General features: G+C 39.0%; 2 protein-coding genes across 13 annotated transcripts; one reads left to right on the forward strand and one right to left on the reverse strand.

Moving 5' to 3' along the window:
• Window positions 1-241: 241 nt before the first annotated feature.
• Window positions 242-19,616, forward strand: gtf2f1 (general transcription factor IIF, polypeptide 1). Of its 12 annotated transcripts, none has more exons than XR_015850145.1 (16): window positions 242-428; window positions 547-694; window positions 810-873; window positions 1,661-1,905; window positions 3,346-3,403; window positions 3,543-3,742; window positions 5,554-5,685; window positions 6,661-6,784; window positions 6,869-7,020; window positions 7,248-7,350; window positions 7,445-7,521; window positions 7,664-7,772; window positions 7,839-7,899; window positions 8,630-8,975; window positions 11,778-11,822; window positions 11,929-11,975. XR_015850145.1 is itself a non-coding variant. In XM_088333016.1 (15 exons), exons 3-15 carry the CDS (start codon window positions 11,811-11,813, stop codon window positions 19,313-19,315), a joined length of 1,596 nt encoding a protein of 531 aa, XP_088189142.1. In that variant the 5' UTR covers window positions 8,801-8,975; window positions 9,707-9,753; window positions 11,778-11,810; the 3' UTR covers window positions 19,316-19,616. The 12 variants fall into 12 exon arrangements, 8 of the variants coding, with proteins under 8 accessions (XP_088189142.1, XP_088189090.1, XP_088189109.1 ...); XR_015850143.1 differs by having other exon boundaries at window positions 242-393; window positions 499-694; XR_015850150.1 differs by having other exon boundaries at window positions 242-393.
• A 2,324-nt stretch (window positions 19,617-21,940) lies between these two features.
• On the reverse strand, window positions 21,941-25,188 carry alkbh7 (alkB homolog 7, RNA demethylase). The gene is made up of 4 exons (XM_088354475.1): window positions 24,821-25,188; window positions 22,845-23,018; window positions 22,639-22,763; window positions 21,941-22,573 (listed from the first exon to the last, which is right to left on the reverse strand). Exons 1-4 carry the CDS (start codon window positions 25,091-25,093, stop codon window positions 22,453-22,455), a joined length of 693 nt encoding a protein of 230 aa, XP_088210601.1. The 5' UTR covers window positions 25,094-25,188; the 3' UTR covers window positions 21,941-22,452.
• Window positions 25,189-27,680: the final 2,492 nt, after the last annotated feature.

Consider the following 27,680-nt stretch of genomic DNA (forward strand, 5'->3'; position numbering starts at 1 on the left):
GTGATCCTGTATAGATAATTACATGCATTTAAATTAAATTCCAAAAACTGCATTCACACGTGATGCATTGCAAGCATAGTTAGATCATTTGCCCTTTTTTGCACAGGAGAATGTTTTGCAGCCTAGTGATGAATCATTCCCACTGATGCTAATGATGTAATAGCTCTTATGTCTTACAAATAATACGATGTCATCAATGACTATATAGGTATTACCACACTGAAAGGATGGTGTATTTTTTTCAAATGCAGTCAGGGTCCCTAACATGTCTTGACAATTGCTCACATGAAGGTGACTGTGCATGCAACCATGATTTACAGAGATTTTTCTCAGCGACATGACTGCTGCGCATATGAAGGCACATGACAGCAAATGAATGACACTATCTAGGAGGTGATCTTGCCCTTTCATGATGAAGGCTCTGATTTGTAAGGTTCAGATTGATGGAAGTGAATGATTCAATTCTTTGGTGTTCGTTTGTTTTGGATCAATTTTTAGGATTGTAGAAGAAAGAAAATTAACCAATGTTTATCTTGGTTAACATAGTTGTCAACCAAGTTGATCTGGCTGCCTCAAAGGAGGAAACCAAATCATGGCGGAATCGTTTGCTGGCATGGGGAACCATAAAGCGACTTTTTCAACTTGTAAAACCAAATAACAAATGTTTCCCTCCCTCTAAAATTCAGCCCCCTAGGTAAGCATAAAACAACTAATGTTTTCTTATTTGTTTACTTATTTATCGAATTACAAACATGCATTTGAATCCCATGGTAAAAAATGCACGTCTTTTGCTCGAATTGCTCCCACAGTTCCAACGGCTCAGAGTTCGAATGTTGTGACTGCAAAAAGTTTTGGTGGTGGGTGTTTTGCAGGGTAAGTGACAAAACGCGCACGGTGCAAAAAGCAAATTTTGGACCAATGGTCAACAAACCGTGTTCGGTTCCAAATATATACTTAAAGTGAGCCAAATTGCTTTATCGAGCTTGTTGTTAATTTTTTTCTAATTTTAGAGCACTTTTCTTAATATGTGCAAAATTACCTTATAGCTGAAAATGAATACTTAGGCTTGGTTTAAAAGTTATTTCCCTATTTTATTTGAGGATCCAGAAAAGATAGATAGATAGATAGATAGATAGATAGATAGATAGATAGATAGATAGATAGATAGATAGATAGATAGATAGATAGATAGATAGATAGATAGATAGATAGATAGATAGATAGATAGATAGATAGATAGATAGATAGATAGATAGATAGATAGATAGATAGATAGATAGATAGATACTTTGTTCATCCCCGAAGGGAAATTCACATTTCCAGCAGCATCCCTGAGCTGAGAACAATCGAGAACAATCGAAAATAACACGGGAGCTGCTGGAGTGGCTGCCATTCGTGACGGCGCCGGAAGAAACGATTCAATTTGAATCATGTACAAACAAACAAACAATTGAATCATGTACAAACAAACAAACAAACAAAATATTTATGTTTCAATAAGTGGATACACTACAATGAGAAAAAAATATGACTAAAATGAGCTAAATAGTGCGCCAATAGGCTAAGAATTTCTTTTTCCAACATTTACTCAATGCTAAATTGTTCTTCACTTATTATACTAACTAATGTGATCTGATAATATCTTTTATTGTTCCAAAAGCGATGCAGTGTTTTTCCTGAAAAACGAAACCCTGAACAACAAATTACCTCCAGCACTGCCCCAGCCATGGCCAAAGTGTGTCCAAGCCTGCACGTAAAAAAGAAAGTACGCCGGGTGTCTTTTATAGAAGACAATCAAACCACAATTACCAAATGTCAGGCAGAGCTGACTGGGAAGGAGGCCACTTTCAGCCCAAAAGAGAATGCAGACATTTTTCAAAACTTTATAAATGAAGAAAAAGACAGGTGAGTTACACGTACCATGTCAAACACCCAGAATTGTGTAAGAATGTTCCATAATCAAACAAGTAACTATGGTTTGATTCTTAAAATGTACCATGATATTATGCCAAAGCTCTAGTTTAGTAGGAGCAGTGTGGTTTTCTTACAGGCTGTGGAACAATGGTCCAGTTCTAGACCCTCTGCAGAGTCCTTGAGGGTGCATTGGAGTTTGCTCATCCAGTCTACATGTGTTTTGTGGGCTTGGAGAAGGCATTTGTGTTATTCGGGAGCCCTGTGGGGGGTGCTTCGGAAGTATGGTGTACGGGATAGTTTAATCTGGCTGTACTGTCCATGTATGACCGGTGCCGGAGTTTGGTCAACAGTAAGTCAAATTTGTTTACAGTGGAGTTGGATTGCAACAAGGCTGGCCTTTGTTCCTGATTGTTTCATAGTTTGTATGGACATCATTTCTAGGTTCAGCCTAGGCATTGAAGGGGTCTGGTTTGGGGGGCTCAGCATTTTATATTTAATTTTGCATATGAGGTGGTCCTGTTAGCTTCCTCAGTCTATCCTTTTAAGGTTTCACTGGAACAGTTCACAAGTGAGTATGAAACGGCCGGGATTGAAATCATCACCATGGTTCTCAGTCAGAAAAGGGTGGCATGCCATTTCAAGGGTCTTGCCGTAAGTAGGTCCAGGGGTCTTGTTCACAAGCGAGGGTAGGATGGAACGGGAGATCAACAGATTGATAGGTACAGCGTCTGTCGTCATGCGGACCGTGTACCGTTCTGCCGCGGTGAAGAAGGAGCTAAGCCAAAAGGCAAAACTGTGCATTTACCGGTCGATCTACATTCCTACCCTCACCTATGGTCACAAATTGTGGGTCGTGACAGAAAAAACAAAATCCTGGATACAAGTGGCTTAAAGGACTTTCCTCCGCTCGGTTGCTATGCTCTACCTTAGAGAAATCTCGGTCATCCGTCCCATTCTTCTCACTTTCCCTCTCTAGTCACTTGTTTTTGCGCGTGCAAGTGTAATGTGTCCAAATTCTCTCAAGACCAGGGGAGAAGTGATCGAGGGTCTGTGTAGAGCCACTTTTCCTCCGCAATGAGAGAAGCCATCTGAGGTGGCTCAGGCATCTAATAAGGATGCTTCTTGGACGCCTCCCCTGGAATGTGGCTGAGGATGGGGAATTCTTGGCTTCCCTGCTGAGGCTGCTGCCCCTTGCGACCCCCGATCCTGGATACGCTGAAGATAAAAGATGGATGGATATGCAACATTTGTTCGCATATTTTTGAAAAATCTGGATATTTTCAAAGATTTAGAATTATAAGTTCACGAGTCGACGTTGATAATACTGTACTGTACCTTTGAAGCATACAACATATGCTAGATAAGGTGTGTCAAAGAAAAATATCTTTTGAATATGGAATAACATTAACAAAATCTCTTCATGTTCAACAGGAATATCATTCAAACCGATATTGCTCCGAAAAAAGGCAGGTTTTGGTGGTGGCGGAAGGTGAGTATAACCCTTAATGCAGCGCTTCATGCTGCATCTGTACAAAAACCTTTTACGTGTAAACAGCATGGCACCAACCACCAAGCTAGGTGGTAGATTGACCTTGCACGAACTTATTAAGGCTTATTTTGAATGACAGAATCATCAAGTGGCGCCCAATCCTATGGAACAGTGCCATGGCAAGCAGAGCAGCAATTCTTCTCACCAGGATAAAGGTGTGGTGTTGGGGGGCCTTGCGGATCTCAAACCCTTTTGGGAGATGAGAAACAACAGATGCAATAAGACAGAGGGCACATCCATAAGGTCAACTTTAAGACTTCAACAGTTAAAATTACGTGGGTGAGTCATAAAATCTGTCCACACCAAATCAATTTAGCCTGAGGTTTTTGTTTTGTTTTGTGGTAAATTGTCAAACTGCAGTTATCTAGTCCAGTGATTTTCAACCACTGTGCCACGACACACAAGTGTGCAGTGAGAGATCGTCAGGTGTGCCTTGAGAAATTATCTAATTGTCACTTTTCAAAATTCAAATTCAAATTATATAAAACATTTATGAATCATTTTCTGCAAATATTGTCATTGTCAAGTGTCTGTGCTGTAAAAACTGGGGGCATTATAAATTATATTGTAATTAAACATAATGTTCAGTGTCATTTTATAACATTTTTGGTAAGTGGTGTGTCGCAAATTTTTTCCAATGTAAAAAACATGCCCTGGCTCAAAAAAGGTTGAAAAACACTGATCTAGTCCATCTGGGGTCCATTTCACTAAGTAGGTTCAACAACTGTTGAATATACACATGATGGATGGAAGGAAGGCAGGCAGGCAGGCAGGCAGGCAGGCAGGCAGGCAGGCGGGCGGGCGGGCGGGCGGGCGGGCAGGCGGGAAGGAAGGAAGGAAGGAAGGAAGGAAGGAAGGAAGGAAGGAAGGAAGGAAGGAAGGAAGGAAATAAGGAAGGGAGGAAGGAAGGAACGAACAAAGGAACGAACAAAGGAACGATCGAAGGACTAATGCACACCAAACATCATGCTGAAAAGATTGTCAATCATGATAGTCTTCCCCTGCTAATCACTTGTAGTACATTAAATTTGTAAGAAAATGTTTTTGCTATTATTGATGGCACTTCCCAGCACACAGGAACTTGCCACACTTGCACATGTCTCATCTAACCCGTGCACAGGGTTGGGTAGGGTAACTTTAACTTGATTACTTTCAATTACTTTTGGATTACTCCAATTCCAAATATGCCAATAAAAGACAAAAGAAACTAAATATGAATAAAATGATGACTCACAACACGTGATAAGCTTTCTCTACTGGCTTTGATCTCTTTGATCTCCGGCAAAACTAACATAAAATGCGACAGAAACAAAATGAAAATAAATCCAAACAGCTTGCCAACATCATTTTTGCCATTCCATATATCCCAAGCCTGCACAAAATTTTGTAATTTTATTCATATTTATTTTCTTTTGTCTTTTATTAGCATATTTGGTATTGGAGTAATCCAAAAGTAATTGAAAGTAATCAAGTTAAAGTGACCCTACCCAACCCTGCCCGTGCACCCATTTGGTGGTAATGAAAAATGTAAGAAAAGATTGTGAAACCATCACAACGCGCTCAAAGCACCTACTACCTACTTGTTTTTTTTAAATAAAAGAAAGGAAAAATATATGCCGCACCAAAAAAATCTCACCAGCTGACTGCATGATTGAGGAAATCAAATCTCCTGTGTGGGTGGATGGGGCAGAGACAGAGTAAAGCTTGAGTTTCAGTGATGGAAAACCTTATACCTAGCGGTTTAGTTTCAAAGACCCTGTTACTGGCTTACTAAAGTTGAGATCTCAGGTGACCTCTCTTTGTGAAAGTTATAGTTTCCAGTCCATTTGTTAAAACATTGACTTTCATGTTGTTTTTCGAATGTCTACATTTAGCCGGTTTTAGATTTGTGTTGACCCAGTATAATTTTAGCCAGGATGCCATGACTGATATGCAAGTCATTAAGGACTTTATTCTAGTGTGTATTGTTATGTTGCAGCTTGTTGAATGTATGCCAATCGTTGGTGCTTACATTCAAATGAATGGGACCTCCCAAGAAATTGAATGGAGAGAAAAAGAGTGGATTAATTTTGCCTTCTTTTGCTCATCAGGCTTCCCAACCCAGCACAGATCTGCTACATGAACGCCAGCCTGCAAAGCCTTCTTACCCTGAAAGATTTTGTTGAAGACATCAAATTTCAGAAGCCAGTCTGGAGTTTAAGTCCTGAGGCTGCACTAATAAGGTGATGTTCTGAACTGGTCTCAATCAAGGACCGCCCTGAATTACAAGCAGCAACCCAAATAAAAAATACAATCCACTTCTTAAATGTATTGAATGAAAAGATTTTGCAGTTCCAACCAAAGATACCAGAATATATTCAAGTTTAAAAAAACAATATATAACATAATCAGCGAAACCAAAAACAACTTCGAGAAATAGTATTACTTTCAAAGGGACAGTGTGTCTTATTTGGTGACTCCTAATGGTTAGACAAATCATTAAAAAAACATTCCTAATTTAAAATAAAAAGCAAAGGTACATTTAAAACATACATTTTTAAGATACTCACAGATTGACAAAATATGTATTTATTTGACATAACTTGTGCCTCACCATAATTGTCAGCCATCTTGCTGCTAAGGGTTCCCAAACACAACAGAAAGCTCGAGAAAGGCTTGGCAAAAAAATGAAAAGAACAATGCTGCTGTTTGGTTACTTTTGAGTCTCCGGAATTTGTATTTTTAGCACTCGTTTATGGTTGCACTACACAATACAGCGACCTATAGCGGTCAAATCATTGACATTATATCTTTAAATTCTCAATGTCTATTTACATTTTTAATTAGCTGTATTGTTAATGAAATTCTAAACGCTTCACTTCAGTAGCTTTGTCTTCAATATAACGATATCCATATCTCATACTTCCCAATGTATCTGCATTTTGCCATGCTAAACAGATGCAAACAAAATTTGACAGTCTTTTTCTTTGGTGTGAAATGGAGGGTGTCAACTCGCATTCGCTGTGCATTATTGCCATCTACTGTTGAGAAGTGTAAGTGACCCCAAGTTTTCCCCCCTTTTTTTAGCAATATTTTGCCAAGACAAAGGCCAGCAATACACAAAAATTGGGACCTACCTTTTGAGAAACAATGCTTAAAAGCATTTGTCTATTTACTTATAGCACTCTATTAATGCACACTGATTGTTTATTTCACAGATCCTTCATGGAAATCAGCGCATGTCACACTTCGAGTAATATTGATCATAAAATTAGTACCCTTTATTCGTTCAAAAACATTGTCTCCCTCATGGCACCAGAGTTTAAGGACCTCCGCCAAAAAGTAAAAACATTTATAGTTTTGACACCATTTGTACTTGGATTTTTTTTCTCCTTTTTTTAGACATACATCTGTGCATGTTTACAGGACGCCCACGAGTTTCTGACTTCGGTACTGGATCAAATAAGAAACCTAAATGCTGTACAGCAGAAGTTTGCCAGAAAAATAGGAGAAGCCTACAACTGTCCTGTAGAAGATCACTTTGTATTCAAGATGCAGAATATCAGGATGTGTTTGAGGTACAACTACAAAACCAAAGGTTTCTCCCCATTCCTTAACATCCTCTGAAGTGTCATCTTTGGAAGAAATCTTGGACTATTACTGTATGTTCTCTCCTCTACCACGGCTTGATACCAATGAATCAATGAACAAAGCGAGTTGACGTCAATCACCTTTGGACTAAGCTAGATATGAAATTTTCGAATGACCTCTTCTGATATTCGATTCTGTTGTTATTGCACTTTAGGTGTAGCATGCAAGTTACTAAAGAGGAGGACTTTACAAACCTGTCTCTTGACCTGCTACCCGGTTCTGGAACAGTTGAGCAAATGCTTCAAAATTATCTCCAGGTAACCCAACACATAAAACACTATGCAAGACATCCACTGGCCACCCAAATCCAATTAGGGAGTGAGAAAAGGCTGTTCTCTGGTTTTTGTGCAGAAAACACAGGTGGAGTTTAAATGTGAGTGTAGTTCCAACACATCATGGCAGAACTCGTCTTTTATTACCCTGCCAAGGTACATCACACGTTATTGACCCACAAAATATATTTGTTTCTGACACAGATTGACACATTAGGCCATTTATTTTAATGTCAGATATATTTAAAAGGCGTTTTCCTTTTCAATTTAACAAATCCCTTCCCTCTCTCATCTGTAGAGTGCTGGTCTTGCACCTGAAGCGCTTTGTATTTTTTCCAGTACTTGGGTCAATAAAGCTCCGTCGGCCCATTTCTCTTTCCAAAGAACTTGTGCTTCCATCAAAACAGGTAATATAAGATAAATACAACCTGGTAGATAATAAACGTTTTAGTAACATGGTTGGTTGTTTTCAGGGTGGGGGATACTACAGTTTGGTCAGCATCATCAGTCATGAGGGGTTTACAACAAGCAGTGGTAAGGCCGTCAGTTTAAAATAGATTTTTTAAATTCTTACCAATCCAGTGAAGTTATCTTTTAAAGTTTACTTTGCGAAACAAACAGTTTTCACATGTGAGGAGTCCAATTTATTGATGAATAATGATGCAAATAATGGACTGTTTGTGTTTATGGGTCCAATATTTTACAGTAAAGATGCTTTCAGCATAACAATTTTGGACCCATATATCAAAATTGAAACCCTGAGACTGTGTTTGTGGAGTTTTTGCATTTAAATATATGCGGCCTCAAGACAAAATCTACCATTTGATTCATAATGTTGTCACCAAAAAAACAACGTATAAGCTATGTCGCTAATGTTGTGCTTCTTACATCTAAAGTACAGAACCTTGATACTTAGATCCGCAGCGCCAAAAATTGTTTTTCAAAATAAGTTTTTTTTTCTTTCTTTTTTTAAATGATTTTACGTGTTAGCACTCAGGGACAATGCTTCTGAAAATGTTTTTATGCGTACGGGACTGAATGAGTTAAGTAAGCAGCACAGCCAATAGAAATACGATAACAATGTTTTTTTTGGGGAAACAAATAATACAATTTCATGGAAAGAACAATGATTGGATAGTGCAACCATAGTCACATAGCCCTGCACTTTAATCTCTTAATTACCTGTCTGTATATTCGGTATGTTGAAAACAATAACTGACATGTATTAGCCAGGTGGAAGTTGCTAATATTTTATTCTTTTTAGGGCACTATATCACTGATGGTGTGGATCCATTTGTAGAGGAGGAACACATGAATGATCGCTGGATCACCTACAATGATCTAGATGTTCAGGAAACAAGTTGTGCCTCTGTATGTGACAAGCGTCAAACCACTGCATATGTCCTCTTTTATAGAAGGCATGAGTAGAAGGACCTTCAACTTGACACCGGGGTGGTGTCTCTCATTCCATGGGCCTAGGACAAGTATCCAAAGATTGGATAACTTGCCAAAATGTCGCTGACTTCTGCTCATTAATGAGCCTTGTAATGAGAGGTTGTACAAGCAGTGAGTTCTCAGAGCTTTCCTCCAAGCCTTACATCATTCGTGAAGTAAGTCAAAACATAATCCTGTATATATTTACAAGGGACATTTTGGCCTATTTAAATATGTATGGAAAAAAATCTTATCCGGATCACGTCATGGTAGAGAGATAGAGATCCACACTTAGGAACCACTTACAAGTACTAGTTTCCTACACACAGTTTTCTAAGACGGACCAAAGAGTGTGCGCCCGCTTTACCGGTAAATACTGTATGAGTCCTGCAGACAATAGAATTGTCTTTGACCATGCAAAGTTGATGTATGTATTTTCTTATTTTAATTTCCTCCTAAATGCAACATAAGTTTGCATATTTGGGACCAAATTTATGTTGAATGAAACTTGACTGCAAAGTGTCGATCGATAAGAATTTATATCTGATGTCGATGTAAACTGTAACCATAAATTCTTAGTGGTTATTGAATTTTATTACGGAATGTAATCAGAAGACACACTATTTTCATAGTAACGTTGACGATGACCAGCTCTATATTGCTGTGTCCCCTGTTGACACAATTCCTTTAGATACCCTTTTAAAATGCATTTTAAATATTAAATCATTAACGGCAGAGAACTTATTACAGCTCAACCAGGACAAAACAAAGGTATTAGTCACTAGTCCTGGAAGTCAGAAAGAAACATTTTACCAAAATTACAAGATTTTAGACCTTCAGATTGCTTAAAAAAGTGTGGCTGTTATTTTCGACACTAAGCTCAAATTTTTTTATTTTTTTTTTTTAGACATTAAAGCCAACGTTTGTCCATCTTTCTCCCTGGCAAACACGGAGGTGATGATGCATGCTTTTATATCTTCCCATTTATATTATTGTAATGTCATGCTCTCCAGCCTTTAAGAAGGACCCTTGCCAGCCTGCAGCTGCTACAAATTACAGCAGCACGTGTCCTTACATGGGCCGGGGGAATCACATTCCACCGGTTTTAAAATTGCTGCCATGGCTCCCTGTGTATTTCAGGGTTTATTTTAGAGTGTTTTTACTAGTTTTTAAATGGATTAATTTTTCTTGGCCATCCGATCTGTCTGATTTGCTTTTATTATATCAGCCCTTGCGGTCCCTGAGGTCTTCTGGCAGCAATTGATTTAACCTTTCCTAGGTGAAGACCAAAACATGGTGAAGGAGCATTCAGCCACTTTGGTCCTTATCTATGGAACAGTCTTCAGGAGGACATCAAGTCAAGTCATGTTTATTTGTATAGTCCTTATTAACAAAGAGTCTCAAATGGCTGCACAGAACACAGATTATTGCAAACCCTAGACTGTTATTACACCATCCCCTGATCTAAAACCTACATGAGGGCAAGGAAATACATGAACAGATTTTAATTCTACAGTGGGACCTCGGTTATCGTGGTTAATGGGGACCAAAACCACCCGCGATAAGTAAAAATCCGCGAATTAGCGGCGCACCTTTAAAAAAATATATATATTTTTTTACTATTGTTATTTTTTAGACCCGGTTAATGGGGACCAAAACCACCCGCGAAAAGTGAAAATCCTCGAAGTAGCGACGCCCCTTCAAAAATGCTTAATTTTTTTTTTTTTTTTTTTTTTTTTTTTTTTTTTTTTTTTTTTTTTTTAGGCCCGCGAAGCTCTGAATCCACGAACGTCGAAGCGCAAAGTAGCAAGGTCCTACTGTATTAGTTTAATTACTGTAATAGCTTAAAACTAATTATCAATAGTTGAATTGATTTTTTTTTCCATAAAGAACATGAAATTGAATTTATTCATATGAATTTCTAAATTATCACATTTGTTACTGTGTTAGTTCCATGTTAAATATTAAATATTGAAAATCACAACGACTCAAAACTAGTAAGCTAATTTCAGAACAGGTCCTTGAGCACCTCAACTGTCAGGATCCAGAATTTTTTTGCCCAGCTTTTTATAAGGTTTTAAGTACCCGTAGGAACGAGATGGCAGAGAAAAATGTCTGTTCTCACTACGTGGGGCTCATGTTCTGTAAACTAAATGAAACTTTCTCATCCAATAATGAGTGACTAAGAGTTGTTAAACAATACAGACTTTCCCTTTAATTATGGTGAAATTATTTATAAATTCCCTCCTTTGTAATTTTGGCTTAAAGTTTGCAAAAACAACTCAAAAAATGTGCCTTTAATAAGCACATATTGGACAGCGGCTTCTGTTCCATACCTTTTTGAAGTATTCACTCAGTTTTGCAGTAACTTTCAAGCTGACATGGCTTGGTGTGTGATGGATTAGCATATCAGCCTCACAGCTTAAACGTCTCGTTAACGAGGTACCCCTCCCTTCCTTTGTGCTCGAGTTGGTTTTCTCCGAGCACTCCAGGTCCATGGTACCAAAACATGTATAGCAGGTACATTGGCGAATCAAAATTATCCCCATGACCTTCAAGCTAGAAAATTGTTTAATTCATTTTTAGTTGGAAGTCGGGAATTGCAATTCGACCGTTGGGTTTTTACGTGTATTGAGAATTAATAATGAGCTTAACACCGGTGCTGTGGAATGCTCTTCCCCCTGAGATCCGATCTGCAACCTCAGTGGAAATGTTTAAATCTAAACTTAAAACTCACTTCTACTCCATAGCATATGAATAACCTACTCTTCTCGTCGGCTGAAAAATAGTCTGTGTAATATAGTGTAATAATCTGTGAAGCCCTTTGAGACTCTTCGTGATTTAGGGCTATACAAATAAAAATGACTTGATTTGACTTGACTTAACACACTGTTGAAGAGACACTGTAATTATTTACACAATTGACAACAACAAAATTTGCAATAGTTGCATTACTAACCACGCTTCTCTTTTTCTAGTATACCTTGAAGTTGAAGTCAGACTCACAAATCATGGCATCACTGGTAGGTCACTGTTATTCTTATGATACTTTATGATATTATTTCAATTGTTAATTGTTTTATACAGATCATGCTCAACATCTCACCTGTGGGCTTGTTTGTGTTTCAGGCAAGCAGCAGTTCTGCAGGCACTGAATACATCGTGCGAGTCCCTAAGTAATAAGCGATGCAGCATTTGCAAGTCTTGCATATCAAATGCTTTTCTTTGGTCTTGCTCAAATGGTAGTATTCTAAAAACAGTGATGCAATGACATTTGCCAATTAAGCATAAAAATAAATAGACTACGTCATTGTTTCTTCTTTATGAATTTTTGTACTTTGATGCAAAAAGAAGAAAAAAAGAAATTTAATAGATATTTTGAAGTCTTGTTAACGTCAATTGTAATTATGTTTTCCCCACCAACATTTGTTTGATTATTGAGTCTTACTTTGGAGTTTCATAGATTGAATGTATTAAAAAAGTTGATATTTTACCCTCATCTAGAAATACAAGCAAGAAATACAACATAATGGCTTTTAACGCTGGAGATAAAGTCAACTGCTCAACATGGACACAGGTAAGTTCAGTTAGTGTTTTCCTACAATTACATATTAATAAATGGTGGTCATGACTGTTTGTAGTGGCAACTCTTTTTTTGATCAGACATCTGAAACTCTTTTTTTTTTTTTTTTTCTCTCTCTCTTTTCCCAGGCTCGCATGGAACGAGATATGAGTGCCCGTAAGATATATGGTGAAGAAGAGACACCAGAGGGTGCAGCTGGCAGCGAGTTTGGCAAAAAGCAACGAGAGGAGGCGCGACGAAAGAAGTATGGCATTGTAACCCGCGAGTTCAAAGTAGAGGACCAGCCTTGGATTTTAAAAGTCAATGGCAAAGCTGGGAAAAGGTTTGATGAAAAATAATCATTTTTCATCATTTGTGTTCCCCTTTTTGTATTAACATTCCTATGTATAAACTACCGTCACTCTGGCTATAATACATCAGGTTCAAAGGTCTGAAAAAAGGGGGCATCACAGAAAATGCATCCTACTACATCTTCACCCAGTGTCCCGATGGAGCCTTTGAAGCCTTCCCTGTTCACGGCTGGTATAACTTTACTCCTGTGGCAAAACACAGAACTCTCACCGCAGAGGAGGCTGAAGAGGAGTGGGGCAGGTGAGAGTGAGTTTGTGTGACATAGGAACAAGAACCAGGGGTTAAGATTTGTCTCTCTAATTCTTATATCATGGTTGACCACAAAAATACTTAAGCAACCATAAATTTGCACTACATTTGCATTGTTAAGACTAATGAGACTAACAGTACCTCATCCCCCTGCCGCTAATGCCAATTTATTTACCTTCAATAGGCATTTACCTTCACCGGGTGAGGGTGAAAATGCTTAAAAATACAATTTTCATGACGTACACAGAAGAAACAAGGTAGTGAATCACTTCAGCATCATGCTTCAGAGACGTCTTCGCGAGCAAACCCAGGGTGACGAGGAAGAGGAGGAGAGTGAGAAATTGTCAAAAAAGAAGAAGGGCGGGGGACGAGGGGGCGACCTGCGTATCCACGATATGGAAGATGACTTGGAGATGAGCAGCGATGATAGCGACAACAGTATTGGAGAAGGTAAAGGAACAGCACGCTTACAGTTGGTTTCTCACGCAAATCTTGTCTCAAAGATGACATTTGTCTGGTCGCAAAGTTGCAGTGATAATGCCCTTGGTTGTAGATGGAGAAGGCAAGTCCAAATCAAAAACTGTAACAGGGAAAGGGAAACCAAAGAAGAAGAAGCGGAATGACAAAGACGCTTTGGAAGACAGCGATGATGGTGACTATGAGGGCCTTGAGGTGGATTACATGTCCGATGAAAGCAGGTGAGATTTGTTTTTTCCCTAATAAAAGTTTAGATAGATAGATAGATAGATAGATACTTTATTCATCCCCGAAGGGAAATTCACTTTTCCAGCAGCATCCCTAAGCTGAGAACAATCGAAAATAACAGAACAATCGAAAATAACACGGGAGCTGCTGGAGTGGCTGCCATTCGTGACGGCGCCGGAGAAACAATTCAATTTGAATCATGTACAAACAAACAAACAATTGAATCATGTACAAGAAACGATTCAATCTGAATCATGTACAAACAAACAAACAATTGAATCATGTACAACAAACAAACAAAATATTTATGTTTCAATAAGTGGAGTGTTAATAAAATGGGGGGAAAAGTTTAGGCTTTGTGCTTAATGTCTGACATATTTTTGACAGTCAGCCGTCCAACCTGTAAAGACTAAAACTAAAATACATCTCAACTTTGATCTTTAACTCAATCAATGAATTACTTCAGCCTTGCCCTCTTTTAATGTATGTTTTTGTATGTGAATCGTATGTGGTGGTTAAATCTAATTGACTGAGATTACAGATTTTATTGGAAATGCTCATATTTTTTTTGTGTTTTTCTTGGAGACCGCATCTACACTTGTGATTCATAAATTAGACTTGAGTCCAATGGGAAATCTATGCATCTTGGCTAGTGTGCCATCACTTGGGAGAAACCAAATATCCCATAGTCTTTAATGTTGTGTCCTTTAAGCAGTTCAGAGGAGGAACCTGAAAAGGGAAGACCCAGCAAAGGGGAAGAGGTCCCAAAAGGTAAGCCAGTTCATTGTGGTGCTTGTATGTTTGAAATCTGTAGTTTAGTAATGTCAAACAAATGGTCCATGGGCCGGACCTGGCCAATTAGATTATTAAATCTGGGCTGCCATGAATTTGAGTGTGTCAAAAAAAGCAAGTCTCTAGATCAGGGGTGTCAAACTCATTTTAACCCGGGGGCCACATGAAAGACCAAACATTCTTTTGGGGGCCGGACTAGTAGATTCGAGAGAATGAAAAAGAGAGAGGGTGGGACAAACAGAGAGAGAAAGAGAGAGAGAAAGAAAGAGAGAATGTGACAAACAAAAGAGATCAAAAGAGAACTAGTGAGAGAGGGCAAGGTAAAGAGAAAGAAAGAAATCCACAGAGAAATAGAAACCAAGAAGGAGAGAAAGACAGAAGGGGAAAGCAAGAGAGGGAGCGTGAGAGAAGAGTGAGACAAAATGAAAAAGGAAGAGAGAGCAAAATAAGGTGAAAATACAAAGAGAAAGACCAAAAGGAACAAAGAAACAGAAAAAGAGAGACAGAGTGAAAGAGAGGGATGGAAAGTGAGAGAAAATGGAGAAAGAGAGAGAGAGAGAGAGGGGTAAATACAAGTACAGTGTTTTTGATAGGCAGCTGGCTTTGGCAACATCAAGTGGACATATTTCAACATGCAGATCGTTTTTCTCTTGTGCTTCCCTTAGCATTGCCTCGCGGGCCGGATTCAATCCCTTAGCGGGCCTGACCCGGCCCACGGGCCGCCAGTTTGACACCCCTGCTCTAGATGATTTCTATCAAACTTTTTTTTTTTCAATAAATGAAAACCAAACCCTCTCTCCGGTCTATAGAAGGCAGTAAACGTGTTAAAGCGCTGAAGTCCAGCATGTGGACTGAACGAGTTAGTAACAGGAAGGAGACATTTGCAGCATTATGTGTCCATCTGAAAATATGACGCAAACTCTAAAGTTGCATACTCAGCAATTGGGTTTAGGTTCCGAGGGCGGGCGAATCGCGCTGGTACCAGCAGGGGACAATGTGCAGACAAAGGTGGGACATGGTTGCTGTCAGGGAAGAGATATGCTGAATCTGCGCCACGAGTTGCTGCCGCTGAGAGAAAGAAAAGCTGGGTGGAGAGACGAGGCGGGACACGACCCCTAGCCCCCTCCGAACCTTTCTGATATTGGGTGATCGAAAGCCCAACCCTTGCGCACGCGCCCCTCCGTTGCGCTCCGTGCGACGCACAAGTGGACACGGAGGATACAGTAGTACCTCTACTTACGAATGTCACTACATATGAAAGTTTTATGTTACGGAGTACCTAAACGGCAAATATTGCCTGTAGTTAGGAAGATTGCCTCTCGTTACAAAGTCAAAAATTCAGTACGCGCTGCTATTGGCCGCCCTGAGAGTTCCCTGAACAGAAAAAAACTGGCTATCACTTAAAATCTGCCTGGCAACCAGTGTGCATGCTCTTTGTCTCACCATACAGTTCAGAGTTCACTGAGGAGGAGGGTTTTTGGCAAGACGCAGCAATCATTCAATCAGCCCAAATTAAAGTCATTTTAGCAAAATTCCATGAATTTTCCGAATTTGTGGAAAGGAATTACCCAGAAAAAGCGTTGACGAATCGGGGTGTTGCTTCGTCTTAACTTGGGAGAAAAAAAAATTGTGCTCGTGTAAATCTCATCTATTCCGTTCCAATTCTGAAAAGAGAAGGGTTGAGTCTAGTGCACGCTTAGCTGACGTTTGGTTAATAGCTCAAATGGTTTGGTCCGGTATAGAAAGAGCATACTCCCCACTATAGTTCACAGTCAAGGTGTCACACTAACAGACCCCATTTTGGCTGTACGTCGCTAAGGAATCCTTTATATGTAAGTTAAACAATTTTGGTTCGCTGTTGAGACACTTAACGGAAAAAACCCACTGAAAAAAATTTAAAAAGACAGAAACGCCATCCAAGCACACAGCACTCTGGGTGAGCGGTAGGGGTGGGCTGAGGTATGCACTCTTGTCTGCTCAGCGCCATCTGCACCAAGGGTAAATAAGCCAGTGTCCTTGTTTGCAGTATTTTGTGACATTTTGAAAAAAAGCACTCTGCTTTCACCTTGTTTTGAAACTATTATTTATGAAAAAATTAAGGTAAAAATAAGCTTCAACAGTATTAAGTAACTGTGGGAGGGAGACACATTTAAAGTGGTATATTTGTTTATAGTGGGACCTCGCTACTTCGCGGTTCCACGTTCGCGGGTTCAGAGCTTCCCGGATCTAAAAGATAATAGTAATAAAATAAAATAATTAAAAAAAAAAAAAAATATATATATATATATATATATATATATATATATATTTCTTTTTTAAGCATTTTTGAAGGGGCGTTGCTACTTCGTAGTTCCACGTTCGCTGCTTCAAAGCTTTGCAGGTCTAAAAAAAAATAATAATAAAACAAACACGCTTTTTTTATAAGCATTTCTGAAGGGGCGTCGCTACTTCGCTGATTTTCACTTTTCCCTGGTGGTTTTGGTCCCCATTAACCGCGTTAACCGAGGGATTTTTGTATATTGGACATAGACTCTGGCATTATTCTTGTTTCATATATTTTTTCAATTGATGTTGCGTCTTACACAGTTAAGTAAAATGCGCTAAAAAACTAGATTTTGCCTATAGAGCAGGCTTGGTGGTTTTGCTAAATCGTGTCGTAAAATATATGGTATGGCTCTCTCCCCAAAAAAATTAAATATTTTGCTTTTATGGCTCTTGGGGTCAAAAAGGTTTCTGACCCCTGTTGTAGCCAATGCACTCCTAAACCCTTCAATTCATATTTCTTTTTATTTCAAACCAGTATGACAATAAGGCAAAATGTAATTTATAATTTTTAATTTATATCTTTATAGCTCCCACTTAAATTTGTATTAATAATAAATAATAATTAATAATAATAATAATTTCCTTTGTATTGTCATTCTTTGTAACAATGTACACAGAACGAAATGTCGATACACCTGACCCGTTGTAGCGAGCCGATGCAGCCGCAGCCAACAGAGGGCGCCGCCATTTTACCAATGTTATAAGTCTTAGGTATGACTCGGCCGAGGCGCGAACCAGCGACCTCCCAGTCTATTGCGTGGTGAGTTGTTTAAGCTTTAAAACTGTATCCACTCAACTGTTCAAAAACATGTAACACAATCAATACAATACAATTTTTTTTCCCTTTGTTTTTGAATAACGTTGTTGTGTTCAGAAAAGATCCTTCGTCATCCGTGATTATAATATGTAGGGTAGGTTGTTGATGTAGATAGATAGATAGATAGATAGATACTTTATTCATCCCCGAAGGGAAATTCACTTTTCCAGCAGCATCCCTAAGCTGAGAACAATCGAAAATAACTGAGAACAATCGAAAATAACACGGGAGCTGCTGGAGTGGCTGCCATTCGTGACGGCGCCGGAGAAACGATTCAATTTGAATCATGTACAAACAAGCAAACAATGGCTGAATGATGAAGCAAAATACTGAAAACAAAAGAGCTAAAGATTTGCAGTTGAGATTATTTAAATAATACGACCCACCTGAGAACAGAAAATCTGGATCAGGCCCACGAGTCACATCCCGGATGTAGTTCAAGTGACATGTGTTGAATTTCTTTTTTTTTCTTTTTTTTTACAGGAATCGATGAGGCCTCAGAAAGTGAAGAAGAGAGTGAAGAGGAGAAACAGAACGAGGAGGAAGGGAAGGAAGAGGAGGAAGAGGAAGAAGGGAAAAAGTCCCTATCACAGACAGAAAAGAAGAAGAAAAAGGGTATGCATAGCGGGGAAAACGCCACAAGGGTTGGTGGTTCGTCAAATTTAGTAATAAATGTATAATTCGCATGTCTCAACGAGATGCTACACTCCTGTACGTTTACTTAGAGATTCCAGTCCGATCTTTGTAAATTTCCAACACTTGTATATTGTTTCTGTATACTGTAGTTATTGTGCGTGGCTTCATGCATGTATCCAAATGTGTTTGACAGACAGCAGTGGGGAATCAGATAGCTCCGATGACAGTGACATCGAGGGAGAAACTGCCTCTGCTTTGTTCATGGTGGTTAGTGTGTGTGTGGACGGATAACTGAACATTCTTGCTTCACAGTATAGTTCATTGCGCTGTATGTGACTAAATCCTACAAAAATCAATTGTTTTCTCTCTTGTAGAAGAAGCGCACTCCTCCAAAACGTGCAGGTGGGCGTGGCTCGGCCGGAAGCTCGAGAACTGGCAGCCGCCCGGGAACGCCGTCCATAGACCCTGCTGCCACTTCTAACACACTGCGTGCTGCTGCAAGCAAACTAGAGCAAGGTGTGTACTTGCATGTTAGTGTCCTAAGCAATGACTTATGAGGCTTTCACCACTCTTTCCATCTTCTTTTCCAGAGTCGCACTTAATATATATCTAAATTTCACTCAATTTTACTATCCAACAGGTAAAAGACAGACACATGGTCCTGGGACAGACTCACCAGCTGCCAAAAGGCTAAAGATGGATCCCAGCAACCATAGCCCTGCTCCCTCTGGGAAGAGCACACCTCAGCCCCCTTCAGGAAAATCTACTCCTAGCTCCAGGTACTGTTATCTCGCATATTTTTAACGGGCTGCTGATAGGAGATGACATAAAATAATCTTTTCTGTCTCTTCAGTGATGTACAGCTAACAGAAGAAGCGGTTCGACGCTATCTGATAAGAAAACCGATGACCACTAAAGACCTGCTTAAGAAATTTCAGACTAAACGCACTGGCCTGAGCAGTGAGCAGACTGTCAACGTGCTAGCGCAGATTCTAAAGCGCCTCAACCCCGAGCGCAAAAATGTTAATGACAAAATGCATTTTTATCTTACGGAATAAAGATTGGGATAGGACTCTGGATGGCCAGTGAACGTTTTGAAGAAAAGAACTAGAGAAAACTGATGGGGTTTTTTAAAGGACATATGTGAGTGGAGAGGAGTGAAACACATTTTTAAGTCTCATTGTTATGATTTGACAGCCTATCTGAAACTTTACTCTTCTACTTGAAGTGTTTTTCTCCTGAACCTTTTAGATCTATAAAAAGAGGGATTATTGTGTTGAGGGGTACAAGAGCTTAAAGTGTACTGTGTACAACTAAGAATTAAGGTTAAAGATTTTGAAATAAAACATTGACATCACATTATGTTCTAGTATTGAATTTGTAAATGTGTCTACATTTTTAAAGCAAGATGAAATGTACCAATTTCGGATTTTTGATGACTATCTAGTTGATTCATTATTGTGTTACAAAGCTTGTTTTTTGGAGTCTCTTGAAAGTCATGATTTCATATTTAGGCATAGATCAGGGGTCTCTTACATGGTGCCCCCAACGTACAGCCTTCTTTTTTTTTAACTTTTTATTTCTCACACCAATTTTGACAAAGGTTTGATTCCACCATCTTACATCAACACAAAATATATACACTTGACACACTCATAAATAACAGAAGGAACAATAAAGAAGAAAAAATACTATTAATAGAAAAGAAGAATAAATGTTTATACAATACATCCATACAAAAAGAAATATATAAAAAAATAATAAATAAAAATATACACCCAAAAAAAAAAACATAATAAATAGGGGGAGGTGTTTAGACATCAAGTAAAATTTGTGTGATAGGCTTCCATCTTTTCTCGAATTGGTCAAGTTTCAGTTGAAGTCTTGCAGTGATTTTTTCCATAATGTACATTTGCTTTAATTTGTCTCTCCATTGTTTTATGTCAGGAGGTTGTGGTTTCAGCCAGGTCACTGTGATCATTTTCTTTGCTACCAGAAGCATTACCCTTAGTATATATTTCTGTTGACCAGATAGTAATTCTTCTGGCAAAATTCCTATTATGTAAGCCTTTGGGTCCAACAGCGTACAGCCTTCTAAGATCACATAACTTGCCCGTGGACAGGTTCTGAAAATAGCTTACCAGTGAAGGGTCATTGTGACTCGACTTCTAACAATTACATTCTGGTTATAACAAGACAATAGTATATATAAAATTGTTAGCCCCTTGTGCAAATCAGTAAGAAAACGTAGCTCTAACTGGTCTACAAGTGATCCCAAGAGCCAAGAAGAGATCTGCAGGTTTGAGAGCGTTGTCCATTCGGGCCCCGGTGCTGTGGAATGCTCTTCCGCCTGAGATTCGATCTGCAACCTCAGTGGAACTATGTAAATCTTGGTTTAACACACTTCCATCTATAGCATATGAATAACCTATATTTTATGTTGACAATATCGCTGTATTATTTGTTATTGCAACATCCATTGCAGCCTAGTCATCTTGGAAGGAGGATTACCTTATGTGTGGTCCCTTCTCAAGGTTTCTTCATTTTCCTCATGTTGAAGTTTTTGAGTTTTTCTTTGCCATCATGTAGGTTTTAGATCAGGGGATGGTGTAATAATAATCTGGTCTTTGCAGCCCTTGGAAGACTTTTTGTGATCAAGGGCTATACAAATAAACGACTCGACTTCTCAGTTTCAAAAAGGTTGTATTTTTTTTTGTATTTTATTATTATTCAGCCAGTATCAACATGATGTCTACCGGAAATCATTTTGTCACGCGAAGCTATCGACGTGACTCGTCGCCGGTTTTTTTTTTCTGCTGTGTTGGGAGTCATTAGGTGACCAAACCCCCCAATTCCAACCCTTAATGCCCAGCACCAAGCAGGGAGGCAATGGGTACCAATGTTGTAAGTCTTAGGTATGACTCGGCCGAGGCTTGAACCAGCGACCTCCCAGTCACGGAGCGGGCGCCCTACCATCTAGGCTACCGAGCTGCCCTATGGTGACCCTATACAAACAGTTGTAATATGCAATCAAACAATTCTAAACTCTTGACACACCTCATGGATTGCTGATCAGTACATCGAAAAACTTGACTTGGCTGGCTTTTAAATATCTGATGAGAATTGTAGTTTGGAACCACTAAATGTTCAGTTCCGTCACAGTAAGTGGGCTATTTTTATGTATTAGTTATTGATTCTGAAGATGTCTTCATTTCTTAAAACTATATACCAGTTGAAGGGACAGTGGGTATTCTTTGACCACTACATGATGTATTCTGTTGTGCAACCTCAAATGAGTGTTAAAAAAAAGACTTATATATATATATATATATATATATATATATATATATATATAAAATGTGGGTTTTTTTTTTGCACAGCTCTTCTCCAGAGAAATCTTTGAACAATCTTTAATTACACCAAAAACTAATACAAATGAAGATTAACTCAAATATGTATGTATTAAAATATAAGTAGGCAATAGTCAAATTGTAATGTGTCAACTCCCTCATTCAAATACTGTCAGAAATTATTTCATTGCAAATGTTTTTGCCCAAAGATGTCACTGCAAGGTAAAAATAGTAACATTGTACAGCAGTTCAATGAATTGAAAAATATTAAATGCAGAGATCAAACTATGCAAATACCTTTATGCTTAATAATAATATATAATTCCCAACCGATAGTTTAACATCAATTTTATTTTTGTATTTCTAAGGCATAATAGGTTCCATCATGCATTTTCCGATATACAAATATAAATATTTCATTTCATCTGGACTCAATCATCGAATACTTATTACGTCATAAATAAAATAGTATTTTTAAAAAAGTAATAAATTACACATTTCATTAAAAAAAATGTGGAAGTCTCCAATGTGTTACTGACATGACCAACAGTGATCTTCATGCTGACAGCCAAATTACAGCGAATCCCAACAATCAAATAGCACTTAATATACATTGCCATGATTGACCAGTACTACTTTCGATCGACATGCAGATCGCAATCAACGCGTCAAGAGAACCTCTGGTTAACACATTTGGTATGGTATCTGTCATGTACATATTGAGCATCGCGCTTAATTCTGGATGTGGGCTACTTTAAACAGTGATGCAGACAACCTATCAAGGCTTTATACAATATATTTGGTGCTCAGGTAGAACTCAAATCCCATCTGGGTTGAAGTTGATTTTAGGCTGGAAGGTTCCGACATATAACAGAGATGCGTCGCTGCCGAGGCACTCGCTTTCCGTTAAACAACGACTCTTCATCTTTTAAAATCTCATGAGTGAAGTTGTATCTTGCCCGGTCCCTAAAAATGAAATCAGAAAGTCATTAGTGCGAAAGTGTAGGAGTGTCACCAAATAATATACTAACCTTAGAATGTAGAGGGAGCGTCTGGGCAGCAGCAGGTCTATCCACTCACTGGGATCATTTTCTTGGACTAAGCGCATGACACTATCTGATAAGAGACTCAATCCAGTGATGGTGCTGCCACAGAACTGTTAACCACAACCCATAACAAAAAAAAAACGGCGATTAATGTCCTGTAGAGCTCTTTCTTTGTATTCACATTTAGATACCTTGACACTGTCAATGTGAGGTTTAATGTAGCCAGTTTTGTCCAAATCCAGGACATGGACAGGCCCAAGAAGTGAGCTTCCAGAGGCAAATGCTTCGGATCGGACACGGGTTAAGATGTTCTGGCATGCTGCTCCCCATGTCACACGTTCCGTTTCTCTGTAGCCATGAATAGCCTAAAGAGAAGGGCAAATAATGACTTGTTTGAGGCTGGCGTCATAATTTTTTGAAATGGATTCACATACCTGTCAACCTGTACGTTTTTGCCGTACAAAGTACGTTTATTTCGAGACGTGTACGACGTACAAGAAAGTCTGTATGAAAAAACGCAAAGCTGTCAATGATGGGTACCATCCGGTATACACCAACTATCACGAAACGGCAAATCAATCAGGTCAAACGAGTTCGCCGCAGTAGCCTCTATCTCCGTATCGTTTTTTTCTTTGCAAACCAAGCGAGCGGTTTGATGCTACTGTGCGCATGCGTCTGCCGCCTAGGGATTTCCCATCATGCATCATTCCAATCACACGTGAACAAAGCGGAAGCAGAGCAGTAGGCCTACATTACAACATATTTTGAATTTTCTTTGGACACAATCATCAAGTCGCAATGGCCGAACCTGAATTAAAACGCCGTAAGTCATTCTGATCTGAAAACAACAGGCGGGGTTGATCGAGTAAATTTGATTTACATGTGGTCTTAAAAAACATCGGATTTCATGCGCAGGGATCAGAATGGAGATTTTCATTTTCAGCTGAAATAGCCAGGGTCCAGGAATAAAGCAGGGCGGAGCCCCACCGACGCCCCCCCACGGCCGCCAGGGTGCGCCAGAGCAATAAAGGAAAGAGTGAGACAGTCGGATTTTGAATTTGTTTGCTACGCAAGAGAAAAAGTGAAAAAGTCGGAATGCCTTTGGGGTTCAAAAACAGCGGAAATCCGCGGATCCGCGGAAAATTCTGATCCCTGCATGCGGTGAAGTGTAGTGAAGGGAAGTCCGTCTCTTTTTAGAGAACCGGCTTTTTTAGCTCAACTCATTAAAGAGAGCCGGCTCTCAAACGGCTCACTTGCTTTGATGCGTTATATTACTAATTATTATGTTGTATAAAAAGGCTAAGAAAAAAAGGAAGTATAAAAGAAGAAAATGAAAGGTTTGTGGTTATCCCTTTAATCAGTATATTACCAACAATAATTTAATGCAGAAAATGAATTAATAATTTGAATAAGAAAATGTATTCATCTCATCTCATTAGCTGCACCGCTTATCCTCAGTATGGTCGCGGGGGTGCTGTAGCCCATCCCAGCAATCATCGGGCAGTGGGCAGGGGACACCCTGAAGTGGTTGCCAGCCAATCGCAGGGCACACTGGGACAGACAACTCGCTCGCTCATTCACACCTAGGGACAATTTGGACCTGAAACGCATGTCTTGGGAATGTGGGAGGAAACCGGAGTGCCCGGAAGAAACCCACACAAGCACAGGGAGAACATACAAACGCCGCACAGTAAGTCCGGTAGCTGGATTTGAACCCACACAGGAGGTTCCCAAGACCTTGGAACTGTTCCGCACACGCGCTAACCACTACTTCTACGGTGAACGTCCAAGCTACTTAATTTTTGAACCTTTTTTATAATAAACCTCTTTCATGTCGAACAACTAAGTATCTCACAACAAAATGTTAATTAACAATAAATGTGATATAACGAAACACATGTACAATATAACATGTTAAACTACATAAATAAACACGTTTGGGAAAAAAATATGGTGTAAGATTATTTTGTATTTTGTAAGGGAAAATACAACATTTTGTAAGGGCATGGAGCCCTGGAGGTTGACAGGTATGATAATGCATTGTTTGAGGCTAGTGTCATAATTTTTTGAAATGGATTCTACTGTTCTTTAAATTCACTTGTATTAATTCGCGTTCAGTTATCCTCTTAAATACTGAACATTTTGGTTGCAGTGGTATGTGACTTACATCGTCCCAATGATCAAATTCGTAACGTTTCTTCTTCAAAGTCGGTTCGAGTTCCCGCAGGAGGGCAAATTCGTCTTCCTCGGATATAAACGACGTCCTCACCTCCACCTGACTCCGGAGTCCCTGGACCAGAGCCCTGCTTGACCCGATTACCAGTGGTTCGTCCTGTTGAGCTTTCAAACTGCTCTCAGACAGAGAGTTGAAATATCGAACACGACCTGTGCAAAACGCTGTCGTGTGGATGCTTTTGACCACGTTTAGTAATAGTTTCATATTTCTGATAATTTAATACATATTTTTCAAATCTGTTTATTTAGGTACTTCGACTCGACTAGAACGCCATATTGGAAACGAAGTGCATTTTGGGTGGTGTTGTTAGGGGAAAATCGTGATGCGCCTGTTCTTCAAAATGGCCACTCGGGGTCAGTAACATTCCTCATTTTAAAGGCAAGACGCTTTTGTTTGTTTATTTATTTGTTAATTTGTTACTAAAAAGAAGGTACCAACATCCACACCATCTGTTCAGGTAAATGCCACCACAGTGAACATTAATCGACACTGTCAATGAGTACTCTCTTCTTTGTAAATACATATGTATAAACTTTAGCCGAAAGCGCCGCTCAAGGTGGGGTGCGTCCTTTAAACTCTCTTTAGAAAGTTGAAAGTAAAATATTTTTTCTATTGAGTTTGGGTTAATATTGTTGTGCAGAAGTCTGGGGCAATAATTACAAAAGTTCACTACAGCCCCTTTTTATCCTCCAAAATCGTGCAATTAGAACCATACACAGGCTATAATATCGAGATCGCACTAATATTTTATTCCTGCAGTCCAAATTATTAGAATTATATGATTTAGTAAAATTGTTCACTGCACAACTGCTATTTAAGGTCAACATAAACATAGTGCCAGAAACCATCCATAAATTATTCATTCGGAAAGATTGAAATTATAACTTAAGGGGCTGTAGTGAATTCATAAACAAAGGTGAGAACAGCCAGGAAAAGTATGTGTGTGTCTGTGTGTGGAGTCAAGCTTTGGAACAGTTTGCAAGACGAGATCAAACGATGTCCAACTATTCACTTGTTCAGGTTTAGATACAAAGAAACATTCCTGGCGGAATACAGAGATGAGGAGGGTGGGGTATGAGTGGTGCGGGAGATTGAGAATAGTGCGTCTAGTTAACTTTGTGTTATTGTTGCTATTCTTATATCATAACTGTTATTATTAATATCATTACAATTGTTGTTATATCATTGGTGTATTTGGTGGGAAAGATGAAGGGGTAGGGAATATAAGCTTTTGCTTCTTATTATCCCTTTTCAAACATACTATGTAACATTATTTAGTTGTTGAGTTATTGTTTTTGTTCGGTTTTTATTTTGATGTTCGAATAAAGTTTTCATTCATTCATTCATTCATTGTCCAACTGGTTTTAAAGAGCCTTTATATATATATTTTTTTCTACTGGGCCTATCTGCTATTATCTTACTTTTACCAACGCTGTTCTGGGACCTACATCACATTAGGTAGGAAGGAAGGGAGCGGTGGGTTGGTGGGGGGGATCATTTGTGGGGGTTGAGAATGACCCTATGCTTGTTTTTTGCTATTGTAACACAAAACAATAAAAGTTATGAAAGGTTTGTTTCAAATACTGTTCAATTGCCAACCCAAACCCCCAAAAATATGAAGAAAAAAAGGTTAATTTGAGCTTGGTTAAGATATGCACATACTAATTGGAAAATGACTGAGGCTGCGATCATGACCTTAAGCAAAGAAATGGCGGCAGAAAGCAACATTTTTTTAAATTCTGGACAGCACCTTTAATGATCGCAATTCCCTAAACCTTAGAAACACAATGGGGCACCCACTGACTCACAGCAAGACGGACTAGGTAGAATAAAAACAAAGATGGCTTGTGTTAACAAGTTTATCTTAATTATCAAATCCTTCCAACAATTATCTGCACAGCTTATCCTCACGAGAGTCACGGGGGGTGCTGAAGCCCATCCCTGCTATCTCCAGGCCATGGGCAGGGTACACCCTCAACTGGTTGCTAGCCAGTCGGAGGGGACCCAGAGGCAGACAAGCATTCACACACTCATACCTAGGGACAATTTGGAGTCACCAATTGACCTGCCATGCATGTTTTCGAAATGTGGAAGGAAACTGGACATAAGCAACACAAGCATATCTTTTAGCATCTCTCTTAGTTCTTCTTCCACTTGCAGTAAATTTAATGTTGCTCATTAGATTAGATATTAGAGTTGAAATTGACAAAACGAGATCGGTCTAAAAAAAGGGATTTAAAAGTATGGATTTATCCCATACAAAAATTGTTGTACAGCCTACAAAATTTAAACAATCAAAAACGTATAAATACGAGGAACATCTACAACACCTATCAAAAAGTATGGAATCACAAGTCTTGTGCAAGCCCTCACTCTGATATTTTATTCCGTAGAAAAAACTCAGATAACGATCATGAGACAATCGTAAGATTATTCCAAAATGCAACATAATGACATCAAAGAAAGTAAGAATACTCATTGCAATGGTAAGTAAATGTTACTTTTATAGAGCAAGTGCAGTGAAATGAATATGGAATCACTCTATTCTGAGGAAAAATATATGGAAACATGAATGGAATGCTTTCACAGTTTTTGCTCTGTGGTATGATGCATTGTCATCTTGGAAAATGAGTTTATCATCCTCAAACATTTGTTTTAAATAAAGGAATAAGAAAGCTGTCCAAAACGTCAATGTAAACTTGTGCATTTATTGTAGATTTGACCAGAGCAATCTCTCCAGTGCCTTTGCTGGTCATGCAGCCCATATCATGAAGGACTGTGGGAATTTTGA

This window comes from Urocampus carinirostris, chromosome 1 (assembly GCF_059441175.1).
Source record: "Urocampus carinirostris isolate Australia breed hairy pipefish chromosome 1, RoL_Ucar_1.0, whole genome shotgun sequence".
Lineage (NCBI taxonomy): Eukaryota > Metazoa > Chordata > Actinopteri > Syngnathiformes > Syngnathidae > Urocampus > Urocampus carinirostris.

What these genes read in the sequence shown, in the direction of transcription:
- gtf2f1 (XM_088332964.1), top strand. Translation starts at nt 8,835, where the DNA reads ATGGGCCTAGGACAAGTATCCAAAGATTGGATAACTTGCCAAAATGTC. An exon ending in AATGGCAAAGCTGGGAAAAG is followed by an intron (nt 12,705 to 12,802) that starts GTTTGATGAAAA and finishes ATAATACATCAG; the next exon opens with GTTCAAAGGTCTGAAAAAAG. An exon ending in AGAAAAGAAGAAGAAAAAGG is followed by an intron (nt 18,237 to 18,450) that starts GTATGCATAGCG and finishes TGTGTTTGACAG; the next exon opens with ACAGCAGTGGGGAATCAGAT.
- alkbh7 (XM_088354475.1), bottom strand. Translation starts at nt 25,093, where the DNA reads ATGAAACTATTACTAAACGTGGTCAAAAGCATCCACACGACAGCGTTT. An exon ending in AATTTGATCATTGGGACGAT is followed by an intron (nt 23,019 to 24,820) that starts GTAAGTCACATA and finishes CCTTCTCTTTAG; the next exon opens with GCTATTCATGGCTACAGAGA. An exon ending in CTCACATTGACAGTGTCAAG is followed by an intron (nt 22,764 to 22,844) that starts GTATCTAAATGT and finishes TGTGGTTAACAG; the next exon opens with TTCTGTGGCAGCACCATCAC.